Source organism: Apodemus sylvaticus, chromosome 8 (genome assembly GCF_947179515.1).
Source record: "Apodemus sylvaticus chromosome 8, mApoSyl1.1, whole genome shotgun sequence".
In the NCBI taxonomy this organism is placed as follows: domain Eukaryota; kingdom Metazoa; phylum Chordata; class Mammalia; order Rodentia; family Muridae; genus Apodemus; species Apodemus sylvaticus.
The window spans coordinates 38,472,508-38,490,893 of NC_067479.1; the positions used below are offsets into that span (position 1 = coordinate 38,472,508).

The following is an 18,386-nucleotide window of genomic DNA, read 5'->3' on the forward strand; positions in this document are numbered from 1 at the left end:
AGAGGTGCAGTAAGGAGCGAGGCTAATTCAAGCTAGTAGTCATGCGCTCTGGTCCCTGACCTGATGGCATCTCCTCCCAGCTGTGAAGAGGGAGTCCTCCTTATTCTGGCTCTTTTGGTGGGTTGTGGGCAGAGCACGTCCAGGAGCAGACGCTGTAAATGTCCCCTTCTGGCCCTGAGCTTTGCAGTCCATCCCAGTTTCTGTTCTTAATTGACAGACCAGTGACTATTGGCTGAAGTTCCCCAGCGATTTGCATGAACAGAGAGGGAGTGTCCTCTGCCACCCTCCCTTCTGGAGCGCTCTGACTGCAGCCTCCCAGGGAATGCGCGGCGGCCGAGGGAACGCGCGCAGCTCGCTGGTCCAGGCAGTGAGCTTGCGCCCGGCGACGGCGACCTGGCACCCGTGCCTGGATATGGGGCATCTACATCGTCCCAGCAGCAGGACCAGCCACAGGAACCTGCCGGTAAGGATGCGCGAACCCTGGGTCCTCCAGAAGTTGCAATGCTCTCCAGCTGTTTCTACTCCTGGACTGTATTTCCAAACGTTTTCCCAGAATGCAAACTTCACGAAAGGATAGGGGGAGGGAAAGGAGTTTGGGATACAGAGGTATTTTAAACAAATAGCTTGGCCCCTCAGGTCCATAGGGGAAGTTTCTGAAACAAAAATGTTGCATGAGGTGGAGGGTCTAGGATGCGCTCAATCCGCTTTATATTCCAGGCTGTAAAGATTGATTCCTGTATCCAATGCCAGCTTGGAATCGTCTGTCTACTGCAACTGACAAATGCTTTTGCATAATAATTTTTCGCGTTTACTTTGCTGGCTTGTCGGCTTGGCAGGAGGTAGAGGGCATAATAAGAGGTAGAGACCCAGATCACTTTATTTAATTTCATGTGTGGATTAAAATGAAAAATCTCCTTCCTAAAGCAGGTAGGGAATATGGCTCAATTTTCCATATTATTATTGCTGTTGTTGTTATTGTTGTTGTTGTTGTTGTTGTTGTTACTGATGCTGTTCTTAATTGGCCTCATAGAAAACGGGTGTAACACATTAGATGTTCTGGGACTTTAATGGCAGAATCATTTCAATGAGCAGTAAATCCTGTACCTCTCAGTCCTTTTCTCTACCTTCCCCTGTTCCCCATAACCTAAGGAGGTTTCCCTGTCGCTTTGCGCAGGCAGCCATTTGAGTCAAAGTATGCTCTGCTCTTGTGTTCCCAGAGACCCAAAGCCTTAAAGTTTGAGATTCTAAACCTTAACTAGAGAAGCTAGTTACCAGACAGTGCAGGGAGCTGGGGTTGGGAGCAGGGGAGGGATGCGGAATAAAAGATGAAGAGAAAGGAGTTAAGTTTCAGAGACAGTTCTCTCCTACAGGATCATTCCCCTCTGGCGGCAAGTTTCTACTTCCCTCAGTTCAGATTAGGGGTTTTGTTCGTGGCAATAAGGATGAGGGTTGGCGTTGTCCCAGGAGGGGGAGGGGGGAGTCACTACTTCCTAACTCTGATCTCTGCTTCCTGGAGTGTGTAATCAACTTTTCCCCTTCCTTCCCTCCAGCATGTTTTTCTGCTTTTCCTCTTCGTGGGACCCTTCAATTGCCTCGCGAGTTACAGCCGTGCTACAGAGCTTCTGTACAGCCTAAATGAGGGACTGCCCGCGGGAGTGCTCATAGGCAGCCTGGCGGAGGACCTGAGGCTGCTGCCTCGGGCCTCTGGGAGACAGGGCCAGCAGTTGCTGCATCCAGAGCGCACTGCCTCTGAGGGCAACCCCCCTCTCTCTTTCAGCTTGGCCTCCGGGGGACTGAGTGGCCAGTATGTGACCCTAAACAACCGCTCCGGGGAGCTGCACACTTCTGCACTGGAGATCGACAGAGAAGCTTTGTGCCTGGATGGGGGCGGAGGGGCTGCCTGGGGCGGCAGTGCCTCCATTGCCTCCTCGCCTTCTTCTGACTCTTGCGTTTTGCTTCTGGATGTGCTGGTCCTGCCTCAGGAATATTTTAGGTTTGTGAAGGTGAAAATTGCCATCCGGGATATCAATGACAATGCTCCACAGTTCCCCATTTCTGAAATCTCCGTTTGGGTCCCAGAAAATTCACCTGTAAATACCCGATTGGCGATAGAGCATCCTGCTGTGGACCCTGATGTAGGCATTAATGGTGTGCAAACCTATCGTTTATTAGACTACCATGGCATGTTTACCCTAGACGTGGAGGAGAATGAGAACGGAGAGCGCACACCCTACTTGATTGTCATGGGTGCTTTGGACAGAGAAACCCAGGACCAGTATGTGAGCATCATCATAGCTGAGGATGGTGGGTCTCCACCGCTGCTGGGCAGTGCCACCCTCACCATTGGCATAAGTGACATTAATGACAATTGCCCTCTCTTTATAGACTCCCAAATTAATGTCACCGTTTATGGAAATGCTACCGTGGGCACCCCAGTTGCAACAGTCCAAGCTGTGGATAGAGACTTGGGGACAAATGCACAGATCACTTACACTTACAGCCAGAAAGTTCCACAAGAGTCCAAGGATCTATTCCATCTGGATGAAGTGACTGGAGTCGTTAAGCTTTCCAGTAAGATTGGTGAGAACGTTCTACAAACACATAAGCTCACCATCCTGGCTAACGGACCTGGCTGTATCCCTGCAGTGATCACTGCTCTTGTGTCGATCATCAAAGTCCTTCTCAGACCCCCAGAAATTGTCCCACGTTATATCGCAAATGAGGCAGATGGAGTTGTGTATCTGAAAGAACTGGAGCCTGTTAACACTCCAATTGCGTTTTTCACCATCAGAGATCCGGAAGGTAAATACAAGACTAACTGCTACTTGGATGGGGAGGGGCCATTCAGGCTAGCACCGTATAAGCCGTACAGCAATGAATATTTGTTGGAGACCACAAAACCCATGGACTACGAATTGCAGCCCTTCTATGAAATAGCTGTAGTGGCCTGGAACTCAGAGGGGTTTCATGCCAAGAGAATCATTAAAGTACAACTTTTAGATGACAATGACAATGCCCCTGTTTTCCTTCAGCCCTTAATAGAACTGACCATTGAAGAAAACAATGCGCCCAATGCCTTTCTGACAAAGCTCTATGCTACAGATGCTGACAGTGGAGAGATGGGCCGAGTTTCCTACTTCTTGGGACCTGATGCTCCATCGTATTTTTCCTTAGACAGTGTCACAGGGATTCTGACAGTTTCTACTCAGCTGGACAGAGAGGAGAAAGAAAAGTACAGGTACACTGTCCGAGCAGTGGACTGTGGTAAGCCACCCAGAGAATCAGTGGCCACTGTGGCTCTCACTGTGTTGGATAAAAATGACAACAGTCCGAGGTTCATCAACAAGGACTTCAGCTTTTTCGTGCCGGAAAACTTTCCAGGCTATGGCGAAATTGGAGTCATTAGTGTAACAGATGCTGATGCTGGGAGGAATGGATGGGTCGCCCTCTCGGTAATGAACCAGAGTGACATTTTTGTCATAGATACAGGCAAGGGTATGTTGAGAGCTAAAGTCTCTTTAGACAGAGAACAGCAAAGCTCTTACACTCTGTGGGTGGAAGCTGTTGACGGGGGTGAGCCTGCCCTTTCGTCTACCACAAAGATCACAATTCTCCTCCTGGATATCAACGATAACCCTCCTCTTGTTTTATTTCCTCAATCTAATATGTCTTACTTGCTGGTACTACCTTCTACTCTCCCTGGCTCACCAGTAACAGAGGTCTATGCAGTTGACAAAGATACAGGCATGAATGCCGTCATAGCCTATAGCATCATAGGCAGAAGAGGTCCCAGGCCGGAGTCCTTCAGAATTGACCCCAAGACCGGCAACATCACTCTGGAGGAAGCCTTGCTGCAGACAGATTATGGGTTGCATCGCTTGCTGGTGAAAGTGAGTGATCACGGATACCCGGAACCTCTCCATTCCACGGTCATGGTGAACTTATTTGTCAATGACACTGTCAGTAATGAGAGCTACATTGAAAGCCTTTTGAGAAAGGAGCCAGAAATTAATATAGAAGAGAAAGAACCACAAATCTCAATAGAGCCAACTCATAGGAAGGTAGAATCTATGTCCTGTATGCCCACATTGGTAGCTCTGTCTGTCATAAGCCTGGGTTCTATCACACTAGTCACAGGGATGGGAATATACATCTGCTTGCGGAAAGGTAAAAAACATCACAGGGAAGATGACAATTTGGAAGTACAGATTCCATTGAAAGGAAAAATTGACTTGTGTATGAGAGAGAGAAAACCAGTGGATATTTCTAACATTTGATATGCCATTGTGGAATAACATGGAGGGACATTATAACTGCCCCAGGTAATCCTTGTCACACAAACAACAGTGCGCTGATGCAGTTCCACTAAAGGACGATTAATTTATAACTTGTACCATATTGTAAATAGCTGTTTACAGGTTTTTAATTCAAATTCAGAAGTTATAAAAGGTGTACAGAATTTTTAAAGGAGAATTAGTACTAACAGCTATATCATTGTTATTTATATATATATAAATACATATATATAAAATGTTGGCTATAACTGGCAGCTCTAATACACCAAGCAGATGACTGGCAAAACTCAAGACTAAGGTAAGAGAAGTACATTTTTTGTTGATTGTAAAATGTCTTTTCACCACAAGAGGGCACCAGCTTCCCCTTTGCAGGGAACTTTGGCATTGTACATGATAGTTGTTGTACATGAAATTAAGGAGAGAGTATATTTTAAATATATTGTTTTTAACATTAAATGTAAAACTAAGGTAAATTGAATCTCTACTTAAATATATGACAAAGAAAAGAAATCCACTTGTAAACAGAAAATGTATTACCTCATAGGTACCTGGCTTATAGTTTGAAAGAGAAGACATTTAAAAAGAAGTACAATTCATTTGGGGCAAGCATCAACACCCTGCCATGTGTTACAAATTTGACCTGCTGGAGAGTGAAATGTTTTGTGTAACTCCACCTGCTTTCTGTTTGCTTTACCACTGCACTTGCTAGAATTACAGGGGGTGGGCATCAGCTGTGTATTCTTTCTTACATGAAAAGCCTCTAGACATTGCATTCAGTTAAAGAGCAAGACACACAAGTCAGTGTCTCAGTCTCTGCTTGCTCGCTTGGGGTTTATGCCATCTTAGTGCAATCTTCACTGGTCAGCAGCAATTTTTTCGTGGGTTTTATATTAGCTTGAGTACACTTCTGTTCACCTATCCTAGGAGGAAAATAAAAAATGTATTCAGATTGAATTCCTCAGAAAGCTACTGTACATTATTGGTTGTTTGAGTCAGATATTTTATATGAAAGTTACACTTTTTGTAGTTGTTTTGGACCATTGGCTAAAGTTCTTGCTTCTTTATTTGGCTCTGGAATACATCCAAAGCTTTATTTGTAAGCCCATCTGCAGATTCTTTTGATAATTTAGTTTTTACCGGCTCTTTTGCAATGAAGAAAACTGGTTTGTCAGTGATTTCTATCGCTTCCTTCTTTGCATGAGATGGAAATTTTATTTTATGTGAGAACTGTAGCGAAACTGTCTGTATAAACAAGAAATGTGTTAGCTTCAAAATGAGTCCCTCTCCTTATCACCCTCATGTGTCTGTACCATACCAAAAGTGTTTATATGTCTGCAAATTAAAAGTTTATATTTTCATATTTTCTTGATTATTTTTACCATTTTATATTTGGCCATGTGCTTGTTCTTTCACTGAAGTGCCTGCTATTGGAGTCTGTTTCTAGGATTAAATGTGAGAAATGGTAGTGTTCTGCTATGCTAAAGTTTATATTAAACTAATCCATGACCTAATTAAGCACTGGGTAAATTATTAAGGGTGTGTCAATTATAGAAATATATAGAAGAGAATTTGCTTGTATGTTTAAATTCACATGAAATTTTGCACTCATGCACGTCTAGCTTCACATTAACTAATTACAGACTTAACACCACTATAAGAGTTCCCTCACATTCTAGCAACCTCTGTGCTTGCTGTATTTCACTAACTTGCGATGTTTTACGATAATAGCACACCATAAAGAAAAAGCTAACACATAAACACAAGACTTATTAGATTTATATTAATTATATTAATTGCTTATTCTTGTTTTCTTCACTTTGCTAATCTGGATAAATAAGCATATAAGGCAGCAGAATCTAGGGCAGAAAATTCAATATATTTTCATGAACGTTTCTTTTGTATGATAGACACTTGAACTAAGAGTCTTATAAGACCATTTAAACCCATAAACTGTTCATTCACAACTCTTACATAACAAAGAAGGAACACATTCTTTTCCACATCATGTCTTGCTTAGTTTTTTTAAATAAATGGAGAAGCCACATAAAAGACATGTAGCATCCATATTAAAAATAAAACAAAACTCCTCCCCAAGCTTCATGACGTTTAGCATCATTTTAAAAGGAGAAAAACATCCTATTCATTTCTCAATTTGAACATGGTTCGTGTGTTTGGGGGAGGGATGGTTATTGAACTTCATTTCTTGCACGAGAAATATCAATGACCTTAATAAAAGTATGTATTTATAAATAATTTTGTTGTAAGATTTCCTTTACATATTATTTTGTTGACATTAAAGGGAGACATAGCAGGGAAAGCTAAAGTAAATTAAGCTTAGACATAAAAGCTTCTTTTTCCTGAGACCGTGTGCTAGAACAGTTGCCAAAATGTATGCTAATCATGTCAATGTTGTTAGTTAAGCTGGCACAAAGATAACTGTTCCATTCATTAAAAGCTCTAATATCCATTTAACAGTTTGAGAGCCAGTGAGTTCCCTTGCCCAATTTAATGATGAAGGGATAGCTCTGATATTTGCCCTGCCAAATACGTCTTACACTATGGAGAAAAGAATTCATTAATTTGAACTTGGAAATATCAGACCAATAGAGCAATTTCATCTGCGTGGGTGAATAACTCAGATTTATTTTTGCATTATGCGATACTTGACTGTAATTTTTTAAAGGTATTAATTTTTTCTGGCAGACACAATCTTATCAAGAAGCATTCAAAACGAAAGCACACAAACACACAAACACACACACACACACACACAAACACACATATACACCCGAAGAACATTAGTAAAATATTAGTAAAAACCCAATCCCTAGTATTTTGGATGTCCAGTGTTTTAGAAAATAAGGGGCTTGATTGCGCTATCAGTAAAAGAAACATTAAGAGCAGTGTATAAAGTTGACTTGATTGCAGTAAGAAGTCTCACAAAGATTCTAATTTTGCACTGCTAGAAGATCTCTATCCTAACAATCAAAAATAATAATCAAAAATTCTCCTTGAAGACTAATTTCAACTTATTGACCTTTGGCAGATGAGAGAAAATGCAATCAAAACATAGGTGTGAAAACAGGGTTGTTCTTCTGTTCCCTGGGGCAGCATCAGTTCATGGATACATGGAACACAAGTACTTGATATGCTTTTCTACTGAATTTACACAAACAAGGGAAAGCTGTCTACAATTACAAAATATCCACATTGCTGACGTACATACTCTGCCTGTCACGGTGTGTTTACACGCAAGTAGTGAATAAATATTGACAAGAGAGCTGACAATGAGTCGTGCAAGAAAGCATAAAAAGTTACTAAGTAAATTTATTCCTAATGACTACGCAATGCAGATCGGTTATCTTTTTCCTGGTTACTTGAATGAAAAATATCATGTAAATTTTCAGACAGAATATACTCCAATCGATCTTTAATAATTTTCAAATGTCACATATTTATACATAATAGTTCTTAATGTTTCTACTTTTCTTTCTGTAATAAACCCCTAAACTTAAATTATTTTCCATTACATGTATTTTATTGTTAGTGGGGTCATGGAGTGCCCATGTGTGGAGGTCAGAGGACAACTTGGACTAGTAGGTTCCACAGATCAAACTCAGCCTGCGACACATGGCAAGCTTCTCTACCCACTGAGCCATCCCACGTAGCCTCTGGACTGCCTTCCTTTAAGCGTATCACACAAATTAAATGAACTTCACTGAACCTAATAATGTACAAAGTCAGAAAGCTGTGCCTGTTAAAAACATTCAGCTTCTCATTTTACAAATATTTCTTATTTAACAGTCAAAAAGACAGAGTCCCTTACAAACATGCATTATGATGTGGAAAGCCTATAAGAAAACAAAATTTAAAAACGCTTTACCTAATAATCATTCCTATTTCATGGGTCTCATGGAAACAGAACTTATCCTAATCCTAGAAATTTCCAGAAGACCTCAAAACAGAAGTGATTTCTATTCTGTGTCCCTCTCAAAAATGATGTCTAATAGTACCTCAAAAGTGTCCTCTTAGGCAACAGGATATAGGAAGAGAGAAGGCTATCTGAGAAGGACAGAATTATATGCAAGAAAGAGAAGTGTGAGCATGTGTGTGTGCAGTTACCATACTTCCAGACTTCAGAGGAAAAAAAAAACAATGAAAGAAATAAAAAAGAGGCTTGGTAAGTTAAAATCATAATTTAAAAAGAGTATTTAAAAGAGTATTTTGATCATATGTATAAATTTTGTAGATACATATTAGACAAAAGATTTAAGACAAGTAAATACATATTAGACAAAAGATTTAACTAAAAATATTTCTACATTGTAACATATGAAACAGATGTCTTAGGAGCTGATAAAACTGGTGATAGGATAGGAATTTGCACATGATAACCAGCAAGTTGTTTCTGAAATTTACTTTGAGCCTATTTTTTTTTTCTTTACAAAACTGAAAAGCATAATGGACTGTATTCACATTAAATCAGCAATGAGAGAGTTGAGGCTATAGCTGCCTTCGTTAATTCTGGGTTTTATGACAGATGAAATTACGAAGGCACTGATTTCCTCAGTTTATTTCATCTTTATGTCTGTCAATTCTATTCAATTTACCAAACATTACTGTGTGTCCATGTGGTAGATATTTTATTATAAGGATAATGTTGCCAAATATGTCTTATTCTAAACATTTGCTGCTGTGTTTGGCATGCAACCACAATTTAGTGCACATACACATAGGTTTCATGCTGAATACTTAGGAAAAAGATAGTGGGATGTCAATAGATGATATTCAGGATAACATTGCTTTTGATCTTATTTTGAAGAATTTATTTGTACCTAGTAGTCAATAAAAGCATCTCTATTCACAGTTTTAAAAGTATAGAGTTGATACAAAAACAGTATGATAGACAGTCTTGGCTACTTTTCCATATACTTTCCCTTTCTAAGATCCTCTTATGTAAATTATTATTATAAATATGAAATTAAAAAGGCACTAATTTCCCCAGTTTATTTCATCTTTATGTTTATTTGTTCTATTCAATTTACCAAACATTACTGTGTGACCATGTGGTAGGCATTTTATATTAAGTATTTATATTGAGTATAACTTTAGAAACTTAATGAGAATACTATTTTTCACAAATGAAATTTTCTATGACATTAGTTATTGCTGTTATTGAAATTTCAAAAGTGCTATGAAGTGGCTATAACAGTTTATTCTCCCATTCTTCCTCCAAGCAGTGTTCTTTATTACATAACAAAAGTCCATGAGTTTAACAATGATTTAAAGTCCTTACTTACTCGCAGCTACAATATAGTTGTCCTCCTTTTACATACTGTAAGTTTCAGTTTTCTTTTTCTCTGACAATGATATTACACATTCCTTTTCCTTGAGAAATAGCCAACAGTGCAGAATTTGATTTGGATTTTTAAACTATGATAGTATAGATACTAAACCACTGATTTTATACTTGATGCAACTAAGACATTTAATGTTAGAAAAATGTTTACTGAGTGGAAAGGCAGCTCAGAGATAGGACAAAAGAGTGTCATTTATAAGGGGCTGGATTAAGTCTAATAAGAAAGAGAGAGATAAAGGAATAATGAAAGAAATTAATGCATCTATGGTGGTTTAAATAGCACTGTAAGCACATACATTTCAGTACTTGGTCCCCAGTCATTTGAGCCGTTTTGAGAAGGATTCATTTGTATGTCCTTGTTGGAGTAGGTTTGGTCTTTTAGAAGAAACATGTCACTTTGAGATTTCAAAGCAGTAACTACATCCTGTGGCACTGTGTTCTGCTTAAGGATCTGGATAGAAGCTCTCAGCTACTGCTTCTGTAGCATGCTGCCTGCCTGCTGCTGTGTTGCCTGCCATGACCATGCACTTTAACCGTCTTGAGATATGAACCCCAAATTAAACTCCTTCATAGCTTTCCTTAGCCATGGTGTTTCATCAAAGGAATAGAAAAGTAATTAAGAAAGAAGTGGGTGATTTCTGTGACAGGCCTGTCCATGATGTGAGTTGGAGGCATGTGGAAGACTGTGACTTTGGCCTAGAAAGGCAGTTAAATGCTGTAAGTGGGGTTTAATGGGCCGATTAAGGAAGAACTTGGAAGAGAGCAGGGCTGAGAGCAAAGTATCCTATGGAGACCCAAATCGAGAGGGTGTAGAGGGTAATAATATTAGCAACTGGGCTAGAGAGCACTCTGGTGATGCTGTAGCAAAGAATATAGATGCTTCTGCACTAGTCCTAAGAATCTGCTTGAGGTAAATCAAAGAGTTTTGGAATACTGTCAGTAGCAGAGAAGATTCCAAGAGTCTAATATCGAGTCTGTCACATGGTTATTAGTGATCACTTTTGTCTCAAAGAAAAAGAGCCACCATGGCAAAAAGAAATACAAAAAATGTACAATTTGAGGGAAAAGAAGCACCAGGAAATTAAGCTGTTTTTTCCTGGAAATGAAAACATAGACCCAAAATGAGTTGGAATAAGGGGAATGGTACCCTCAGAGCAAGTACTACCCAGTCAAATTTGTGAGAAAAGGAGACTAAAAGTCTCCTTTTGGTGGTCCTGCTGGTCCTCCTACAGGATGTCCTTCTCCTCAGCTTCTTTCAGCTTTCCCTAGTTCAACAAGAGAGGTCAGCTGCTTCTGTCCATTGGTTGAGTGCAAATATCTGCATCTGACTCTTTCAGCTACTTGTCAAGTTTTCAAGAGTATGGTCATGCTAGGTCCCTTTTTGTGAGCACTCCATAGAATCAGTAATAGTATCAAGCCTTGGGACCTCCCCTTGAACTGAATCCCACTTTGGGCCTGTCCCTGGACCTTCTTTTCCTCAGGTTCCTCTCCATTTCCATCCCTGTAATTTTTTCACACAGGAACAATTATGGTTCAGATTTGTGATTGTGGGATGTTCCCTATCTTCCTCAATTGATCCCCTGTCTTCCTGCTAGAGGTAGACCTGTGAGATCCCTCAAACACTGGACCACCAAACAGGCAGCATACAGCAGCTGATATGAGGTCCCCAACACACATACAATAGAGGACTGCCAGATCTGTGTTCATTCAGAGATGATGCACCTAACCCTCAAAAGACTGGAGACCCCAGGCAGTTTAGAGGTCAGGTGGGTTGAGGGGTGGGGACATACACATGGAGACAGGGTGTGGGGAGGAGGTATGGGATGTGTCTCACCACAGTCAGAGGGTGAATTGAGGAAATAAAATATGGAGTGTAAAAAATAAATTAATTTGAAAATAGTTATCTATTCCTAAAGAGCAACAAAATGTCAAATGTTCTAAAAATTTCACTAAAGAAGTAGAGCAAATAAGCAGGCAGACAAACTTGACAGCATCAGCAATTTGGTTCTGGTTCAAAAGTAATGAAGGATACTGGACAAAAGGCATTGTGGATACTTCCTGCCCTGTTAAGGATAGCTACTGAGGCTGAGCCTAAAAATGAGTTCTTCATGGAAGACCTGAAAGATCTTTGGGTAAAGCTGTGAAATCAAAGACTGGATTGTGTTGAAGTCCCCCAAATGTTAGAGGTGATAGTCTGTGGCATATCTTCCAGGGAGAACTGTATACAGGCAGTGGATCCAGCCCAGCAAAGAGAAACGTATGGCATAGTCAGCAAACTACAAGGGCAAAGCCACCTGAGCTTTGTGAAATCAGACATGGAGTTACAGAGTTTGACATTTCCCCCTCCTGTTTCAGTCTTGCTTTGTTTCCATATTTCTTCTCTATGCCTCTTTCCTCTATTTTTGAATAGTAATGTATGTTCTGTGCCATTATATGTTGGAAGATCCTAATTTTGCTTTTTATTTTACTTGGGTTAAAACTAAGAGATTGCCTTGCTTCTCAGATGAAGACTTAACATTTAAATTCCATTGAGTCAGAAGAAGTCTAGGGGGTGAGGGGAACGGCTTTTGATGTTGATATCAAATTCATTTTTCATTATGGTAAGGCCAGGAGCCTGTGGGGAATAGGGAATGATATGTGGAAGTTTGAATGACAATGTCCTCCCCGGGCACATATGTTTGAATACTGGGTCCCAGGTTAGTGGAATTGTTTGAGAGCCAATTTGCAGGTGTGTGCTTGTGAAGTAAGAAATATCCCCCAGCATGTAATAAGGATACATGCTCCACTATGTTCATAGCATTCCTATTCATAATAGCCAGAAGCTGAAAAGAACCCAGATGTCACTTAATGGAGGAATGGATACAAAAAAATGTGGTATATTTACACAGTGGAGTACTATTCAGCCATTAGAAACAATGAATTCATGAAATTCTTAGACAAATGGATGGAACTGGAGAACATCATACTAAGTGAGGTAACCCAGACTCAAAAGGTGAATCATGGTATGCACTCACTAATAAGTGGATATTAACCTAGAAACTTGGAATACCCAAGACATAATCCACATATCAAATGATGTCCAAGAAGGAAGGAAGGAGTGGCCCCTGGTTCTGGAAAGACTCAGTGCAGCAGTATAGGGCAAAACCAAAACAGGGAAGTGGGTAGGGATGGATGGGGGAACGCAGGGAGGGAAGAGGGCTTATGAGACTTTCGGGGAATGGGGAGCCAGGAAAGGGGAAATCATTTGAAATGTAAATAAAAAATATATCGAATAAAAAAAAGTATCATGGGATGCTGATTAATAGGATGCTGATTAATAGGATGCTGATTAATGGGATGGTTGAGAAGGAACCTGGAGTAAATGACTGAATTGATTGTAAATAAATTATAAATTAAAACTGAGCTTTTGATCTTCATGAGATGAGCTAGCAGATAGCTATAGAAAAAAAAAAAAGAAATATCACCGGAAGAGAACATTGTGGTGTTAAAAGTCCACACCATTATTAGTGTCTCACTCAGCATGGCAGATCTCAGCTGTGGCTTCCCCTTTCTGTCACTTTCTCCACCATGGTATTCAGGGAACAGTAAAGAACCATGTAGACCATTTAACCAAGTTAATCTTTCTGTTATAAGCTGCCTTGGTCATGGTGTTTTGTAGGAGTAATAAAAAAGTTAACAAAACAAAAGGATAATAGGCAAGAGGACAACAATCGTGAATTTAAAAATATTTAAAACTCTCATATCATCGCAATGAAAACTCAAGATATCCTGAGAGGACACCATACTCTATAGAAGATATTCCTGCATTTCTATATGCATTCTAGCTCTATTCACAGTCCTGGAGAAATTAGATGTCCAACAACTGATGAACCGATAATTTAAATGTGACACATATATACAAAAGAAGTTTAATTCAAGCTTAAAAAATAAAGAAATTTAGAGGGAAATTAGGAAATTTGAAATACTTTTCTTGAACAATATTATGTTGTGTGAAGTATCTCAGGCTCCGAGACACAAACTCATCATGATCTCTGTTATTTGAATACTCAAGCTATGCATCTTTTAAAAAGTTTCCTCAACACTGAATTCTGGTAAAGGCCAGACTGATAGAAAGGGGAAGTTAGAAGGGGGGAGCTAAAAGAGTAGAACACAGTGAACTGAGAATGGAAGGCATGCAATAATAGTGGAAGAAGCAGCTAAGCAGAGACAGAGGCAACAGTAGAGAAGAAAAAATGGCAAGAGGTAGCCATACCTATATGAAATATATGTGAAATATGTATGAAAATCTTTTTTATTTTTATAGTTTTATTTTTATTGTTCATCATGTGTGTATGTGTGTGTGTGTGTGTGTGTGTGTGTGTGTGTGTGTGTGTGCCTGTGTGTGCACATGATTGTGTGAATACAGGTTCCCACAAGAGGTGTCATAATCCCCTGGAGTTGGAGTTACAAGTGTTTTTTTTTTTTTAACTGACTGACTTAAGACCTTGTCAGAAAAGTGGAAATGAAGCCAGAGGAGGAAAAAGTGGGATGGAGAGGGAAATGCCATGATCTCTCCTATTCTTGCTAGAGGACTCTTGATCTAGCCCTACACAGCCATTGAAATGGTGCCCTCACAACAACAAATGACCCAAGCTCAGGCTGATGGCTGCTTCTTCTAGCTCCAAGGAAGTCTCCCTGGGCCATCAACCCCCTCACCTACAGCTTTTTGGAGAAGCAAATTCGATTTGTCAGGACATCTCATGCAGTGCCCCCTTTGATGTAACTGCATCCTTATTTGTAGACATGTTGTATATAAGTTGTTGTACTTAATAGTAAAATTCAGACCAGTGTCTTGGTGCTGGTCTTCCCAGGCTGGATTCTGGGGCATCTGTCTGGATCTCATCTCTGCTTTATGTCACTTTTTTTTTCAGGTCCCTGTTCCAACAAGTCCTAAGAAACAACCTAGGTGTGGTTCTCTGCAACAGCAGTGCATGTTTGTAACTGCTGAATAGTTTCTCAGACCCCTGATATGTACTATTTAATATGAAAATTTGAAAATATATTCTAAAATTGAAACTAAGTGATGTTTCTCCAAGAAGCTGCTGCTTATTAAATGAAAATCACAGTGTGAGGTTTGAGATATGATCCTAAGATTTATCTATTAAACCACACAGGCTACTGCCATTTAGTTGTCCACCAGAACGTCATAGTAAGGCTCTATTGCTGAAGACATCACACAATTTCTTTACAGGATGCAGACAAAACAAGCTGGAAATGTCCTGGAAGTATACTTTGTATTGGATAACATTAATAGTGATAGAAGTTTCTGGAGTTTAAAAAAAAACAAAAATGTCATAAGCTTTGTCATCCAGTTTTAAGTCCTATGACTTGCAATAATAAACCAGTCAAATTTGCTTCTATAGTGTGTTAGTGGCATGATTGTTATGGGCAACTGTCTTAAATAGTTTTCTATTGCTGTAAAGACATATCAGACAAAGGCAACTTGTAAAAGTTTATTTGGGGCTTTATGTTCAAGAGGATTAGATTTGAGATCATCTTGGTGAAGAGCATAGCAGAAGTCAGGCAGGTGTGGCACTAGAGCTTGCATTCTGATCCACAGGTTGGAGGCACAGAAGGGGGAAGGGAAGGGAGAAGAAGAGGGAGGAGAAGGGAGAAGAAGAGGGAGGGAGAAGGGGGAGAGAGAGGGGAGGAGAAAGGGGAGCTAACTCAGAAAAGCTTTTGAAACTTCAAAGCCTGCCCCTAGTGACATACCTTCTCCAACAAGTCCAACCTTTCATTTCTTCCCAAACTCTTCCACTAGCTGGAGATATAAACATCAAATATATGAACTCATGGGCCACTTTCATCCAAACTAACACAATGGTGAAAGACTTTTGGATTGGGTTTCATGCAAGCACTATAGGATAGAACCCATGCTTAGCTCCAAAAACTTAGCCAAGAACCCTTTACTAGAAAGGTCATAGATCCCAAAAAGAAAGTACCGCTATTGTTTTGCTCAATGCTCAGGATGTCCAGCTGCTATTCACATACTCATGTACAGATTCATAGATTAGTGTTAAATAAACCCATCATCAGGAAAGCCTATTATTACACCAAGCAGTGAAGAGTTAGTGAAGAAACTCATAACCGGACAAAGTGCTAAGAATACATGCTAGTGATCTACTCAAAATGGAACAGATATATCTCCCTGTATAATACTCAGGGAACACTTCAAAAGCTGGAGAGGAGATGAAATTTAGAAGTAGGTAGAATAGTAAATTAATATGTAGCAAAAATATTCCTTCACTGCATGACATCTTCACTACACGACATGGACCGTAGAGTTATGAACCTATAGTAGGTGCCACTGTCTGCAAAGGTCCAATGAAAGATTGGGCCTGGGGATATTTCCTCACTTGTGGAAGAGGCCCAGGAAACTCCTCTCCAGCCTGAGGGTCTATTGGTAGTTAGTGGTTATACTAATAGACGAGGTCATTTATTAGCCTCTGATGAATTGTCCCACCCACATTCCCTCTTGAAACTCAAGTTAAATTCAGTGTATCACACAGAAACAGAAGACATGAAAGTGGAAAGGGACCTGGATGAGAAGAATGCTCCAGAGAAGTAAGAGGATGAGTGAGGTTAAAATGACAGAAAAGCATTATAAAATGAATGTATTAGTTACAGTTTTCTAGAGTCACAGAAAGTATGGAATGTCTCTATATATTAAGAAAATTTATTGTGATGACTTACAGTTTGTAGTCCAACTAACCCAACAAGGGGCAGCTGTGGATGGGAAGTCCAAGAATCTAACAGTTGCTCTGTCTCATGAGGCTAGTTATTTCAGCTGATCTTCTGTAGAAGTAGGTTCTAGCAAACGTATTGGTAAGTAAGTGCAAGCAGTTGAAAATGAGTGAATATTCCTTCTTCCAATGTCCCTATGTAGACCTCCAGCAGAAGGTATGGCCTGGATTAAAGGTATGTACCACTATGCCTGTATCTGGGACTTGCTTTATCCCAGACTGAACTTGAACTCAGAGATCTCCTTGCCTCACTCTCCCGGAATTAAAGGCCTACAGTATTTTGCCTGATCCTAGGATTTTCATGGGCACTATGCCTCAAGATCTTGTCAAGATACAGGTCAGAAACTTGTGTCTTCTAGCCTCAATATCTAGATCATAGGTGTGCCCTCCAATACTGGATCATAGTTCATTCCAGTTATAGTCAAGCTCACAACCAGGAATAGCTACCACAGTGAATAAAACTGCCAAAACATTAAAAGTAGGAAGAAGGAAGAAAGTTAGCACAGATTCTGTTCTTTCAGCATTGTTGTAAAATGATTCTTCAAAATTTGCCTTCATTGTGTATATTCATAGTAAATGTAATAATTATATATTTACAAGGGAGATGACAAATTTTTGAAACTAGAAATTTCCATACTTCTTCAGTAGAAATAAATATATCAGAAAATATGAAGGTAAACACTTTGCAAACCTACTTCAGAAACCCAAAAAAGTTACACTAATGAATAAGTAAAAGTAATCAAGCAAAACTATTTAAGCTGTGAGGAAAATCAGAAGAAATAATATAGACTTGTGATATGGGGTATATGTTATATTTAAAATATTTTGCATATCAGATTTATAAAAGTGGGTTGAAGGGTGATTACAATGAATTCGATGGATTTTCAAATAAAAATGTTGACATTTTGGTTAAAGGAATAAAAGTAAAAGCAAGACAGTAGAAACAAACACAGCAATTCAATTATTATTAGTCAATGTGAAATTACATAAGAATTAAAGATCACACAGCAATTTTAAATTTTAATTTTGAAAAGCAAACTGATATGATCAGGCTTTTGTACTTGTAAGGCTTCCCATCAGTAGGTGTGGAGAGAAATCAGGTGGTACATCCCAATAGGCTACTTATAGGAGCACAGAAACTCAGTTTGTCAACCCCAAAGGAATATGGGGCCATGCACGATTCTTTCCTTAAAACTTGGAGTATAAATACTCTGAAACTTTAGCAAAGCTAAACAAAATATACAATATGCATTAGTCCTTAATGTAGGAAATGTGCTCAATTTGTGCTTTTAAAAAATAGGTTATTATGCTCAACACAGAAGAAAAGTCCCTTCAATTTTCTTAAGAATTATTCTGCCGGGCAGTGGTGGTGCATGTCTTTAACCCCAGCACTTGGGAGGTAGAGGCAGGTGGATTTCTGATTTCGAGGCCAGCCTGGTCTACAGAGTGAGTTCCAGGACAGCCAGAGAAACCTTGTCTTGAAAAAACAACAAAACAAAACAAAACCCAAAACCTAATGCTTTTGTTTGAAAGAACCCATAAAACTCTTAGTATATCCAGTGGGGTTTGACCTCTTCCATCTACTTTTCACTGTGACACTCCAAACACGCCTACAAGTACTACCAAGACAGGTAAGGTCCAGATGACAGATAAGATGCTCTCAAGAGGTGAGTGCTGCATATTGAAGTGAAAAATAAATAAATAATTCAGTCTTTACAATATACAAGTTACAAAATAATGAGCACTTTCAGTGGACAAATTTAAATCTTTTATAACATTTATTTCCAGCGTTCTTTTGGAAAACGAAATTCTTTATAGTTCCTAAGACCAAGGACGTTTCAAGAAGCAAGGAATATAGGTACTGGACACTGGACGAGACACCCTCCCCAGAAATATATAAATTTGCATTTCAACACACGCAAAATACAATTATTATGTTAATTGACTTAG

The 18,386-nt window shown here is 39.5% G+C and overlaps 1 protein-coding gene across 1 annotated transcript; it reads left to right on the forward strand.

Moving 5' to 3' along the window:
- The first annotated feature begins 322 nt into the window (after positions 1-322).
- On the forward strand, positions 323-5,597 carry Pcdh20 (protocadherin 20). Its single transcript, XM_052190480.1, has 2 exons — positions 323-463; positions 1,551-5,597. Exons 1-2 carry the CDS (start codon positions 323-325, stop codon positions 4,275-4,277), a joined length of 2,868 nt encoding a protein of 955 aa, XP_052046440.1. The 3' UTR covers positions 4,278-5,597.
- The last annotated feature ends 12,789 nt before the right edge of the window (positions 5,598-18,386 follow it).

Coding starts and splice junctions, on each gene's coding strand:
- Pcdh20 (XM_052190480.1), top strand. CDS start 323: ATGCGCGGCGGCCGAGGGAACGCGCGCAGCTCGCTGGTCCAGGCAGTG. Junction 464..1,550: donor CCAGCCACAGGAACCTGCCG/GTAAGGATGCGC, acceptor CCTTCCCTCCAG/CATGTTTTTCTGCTTTTCCT.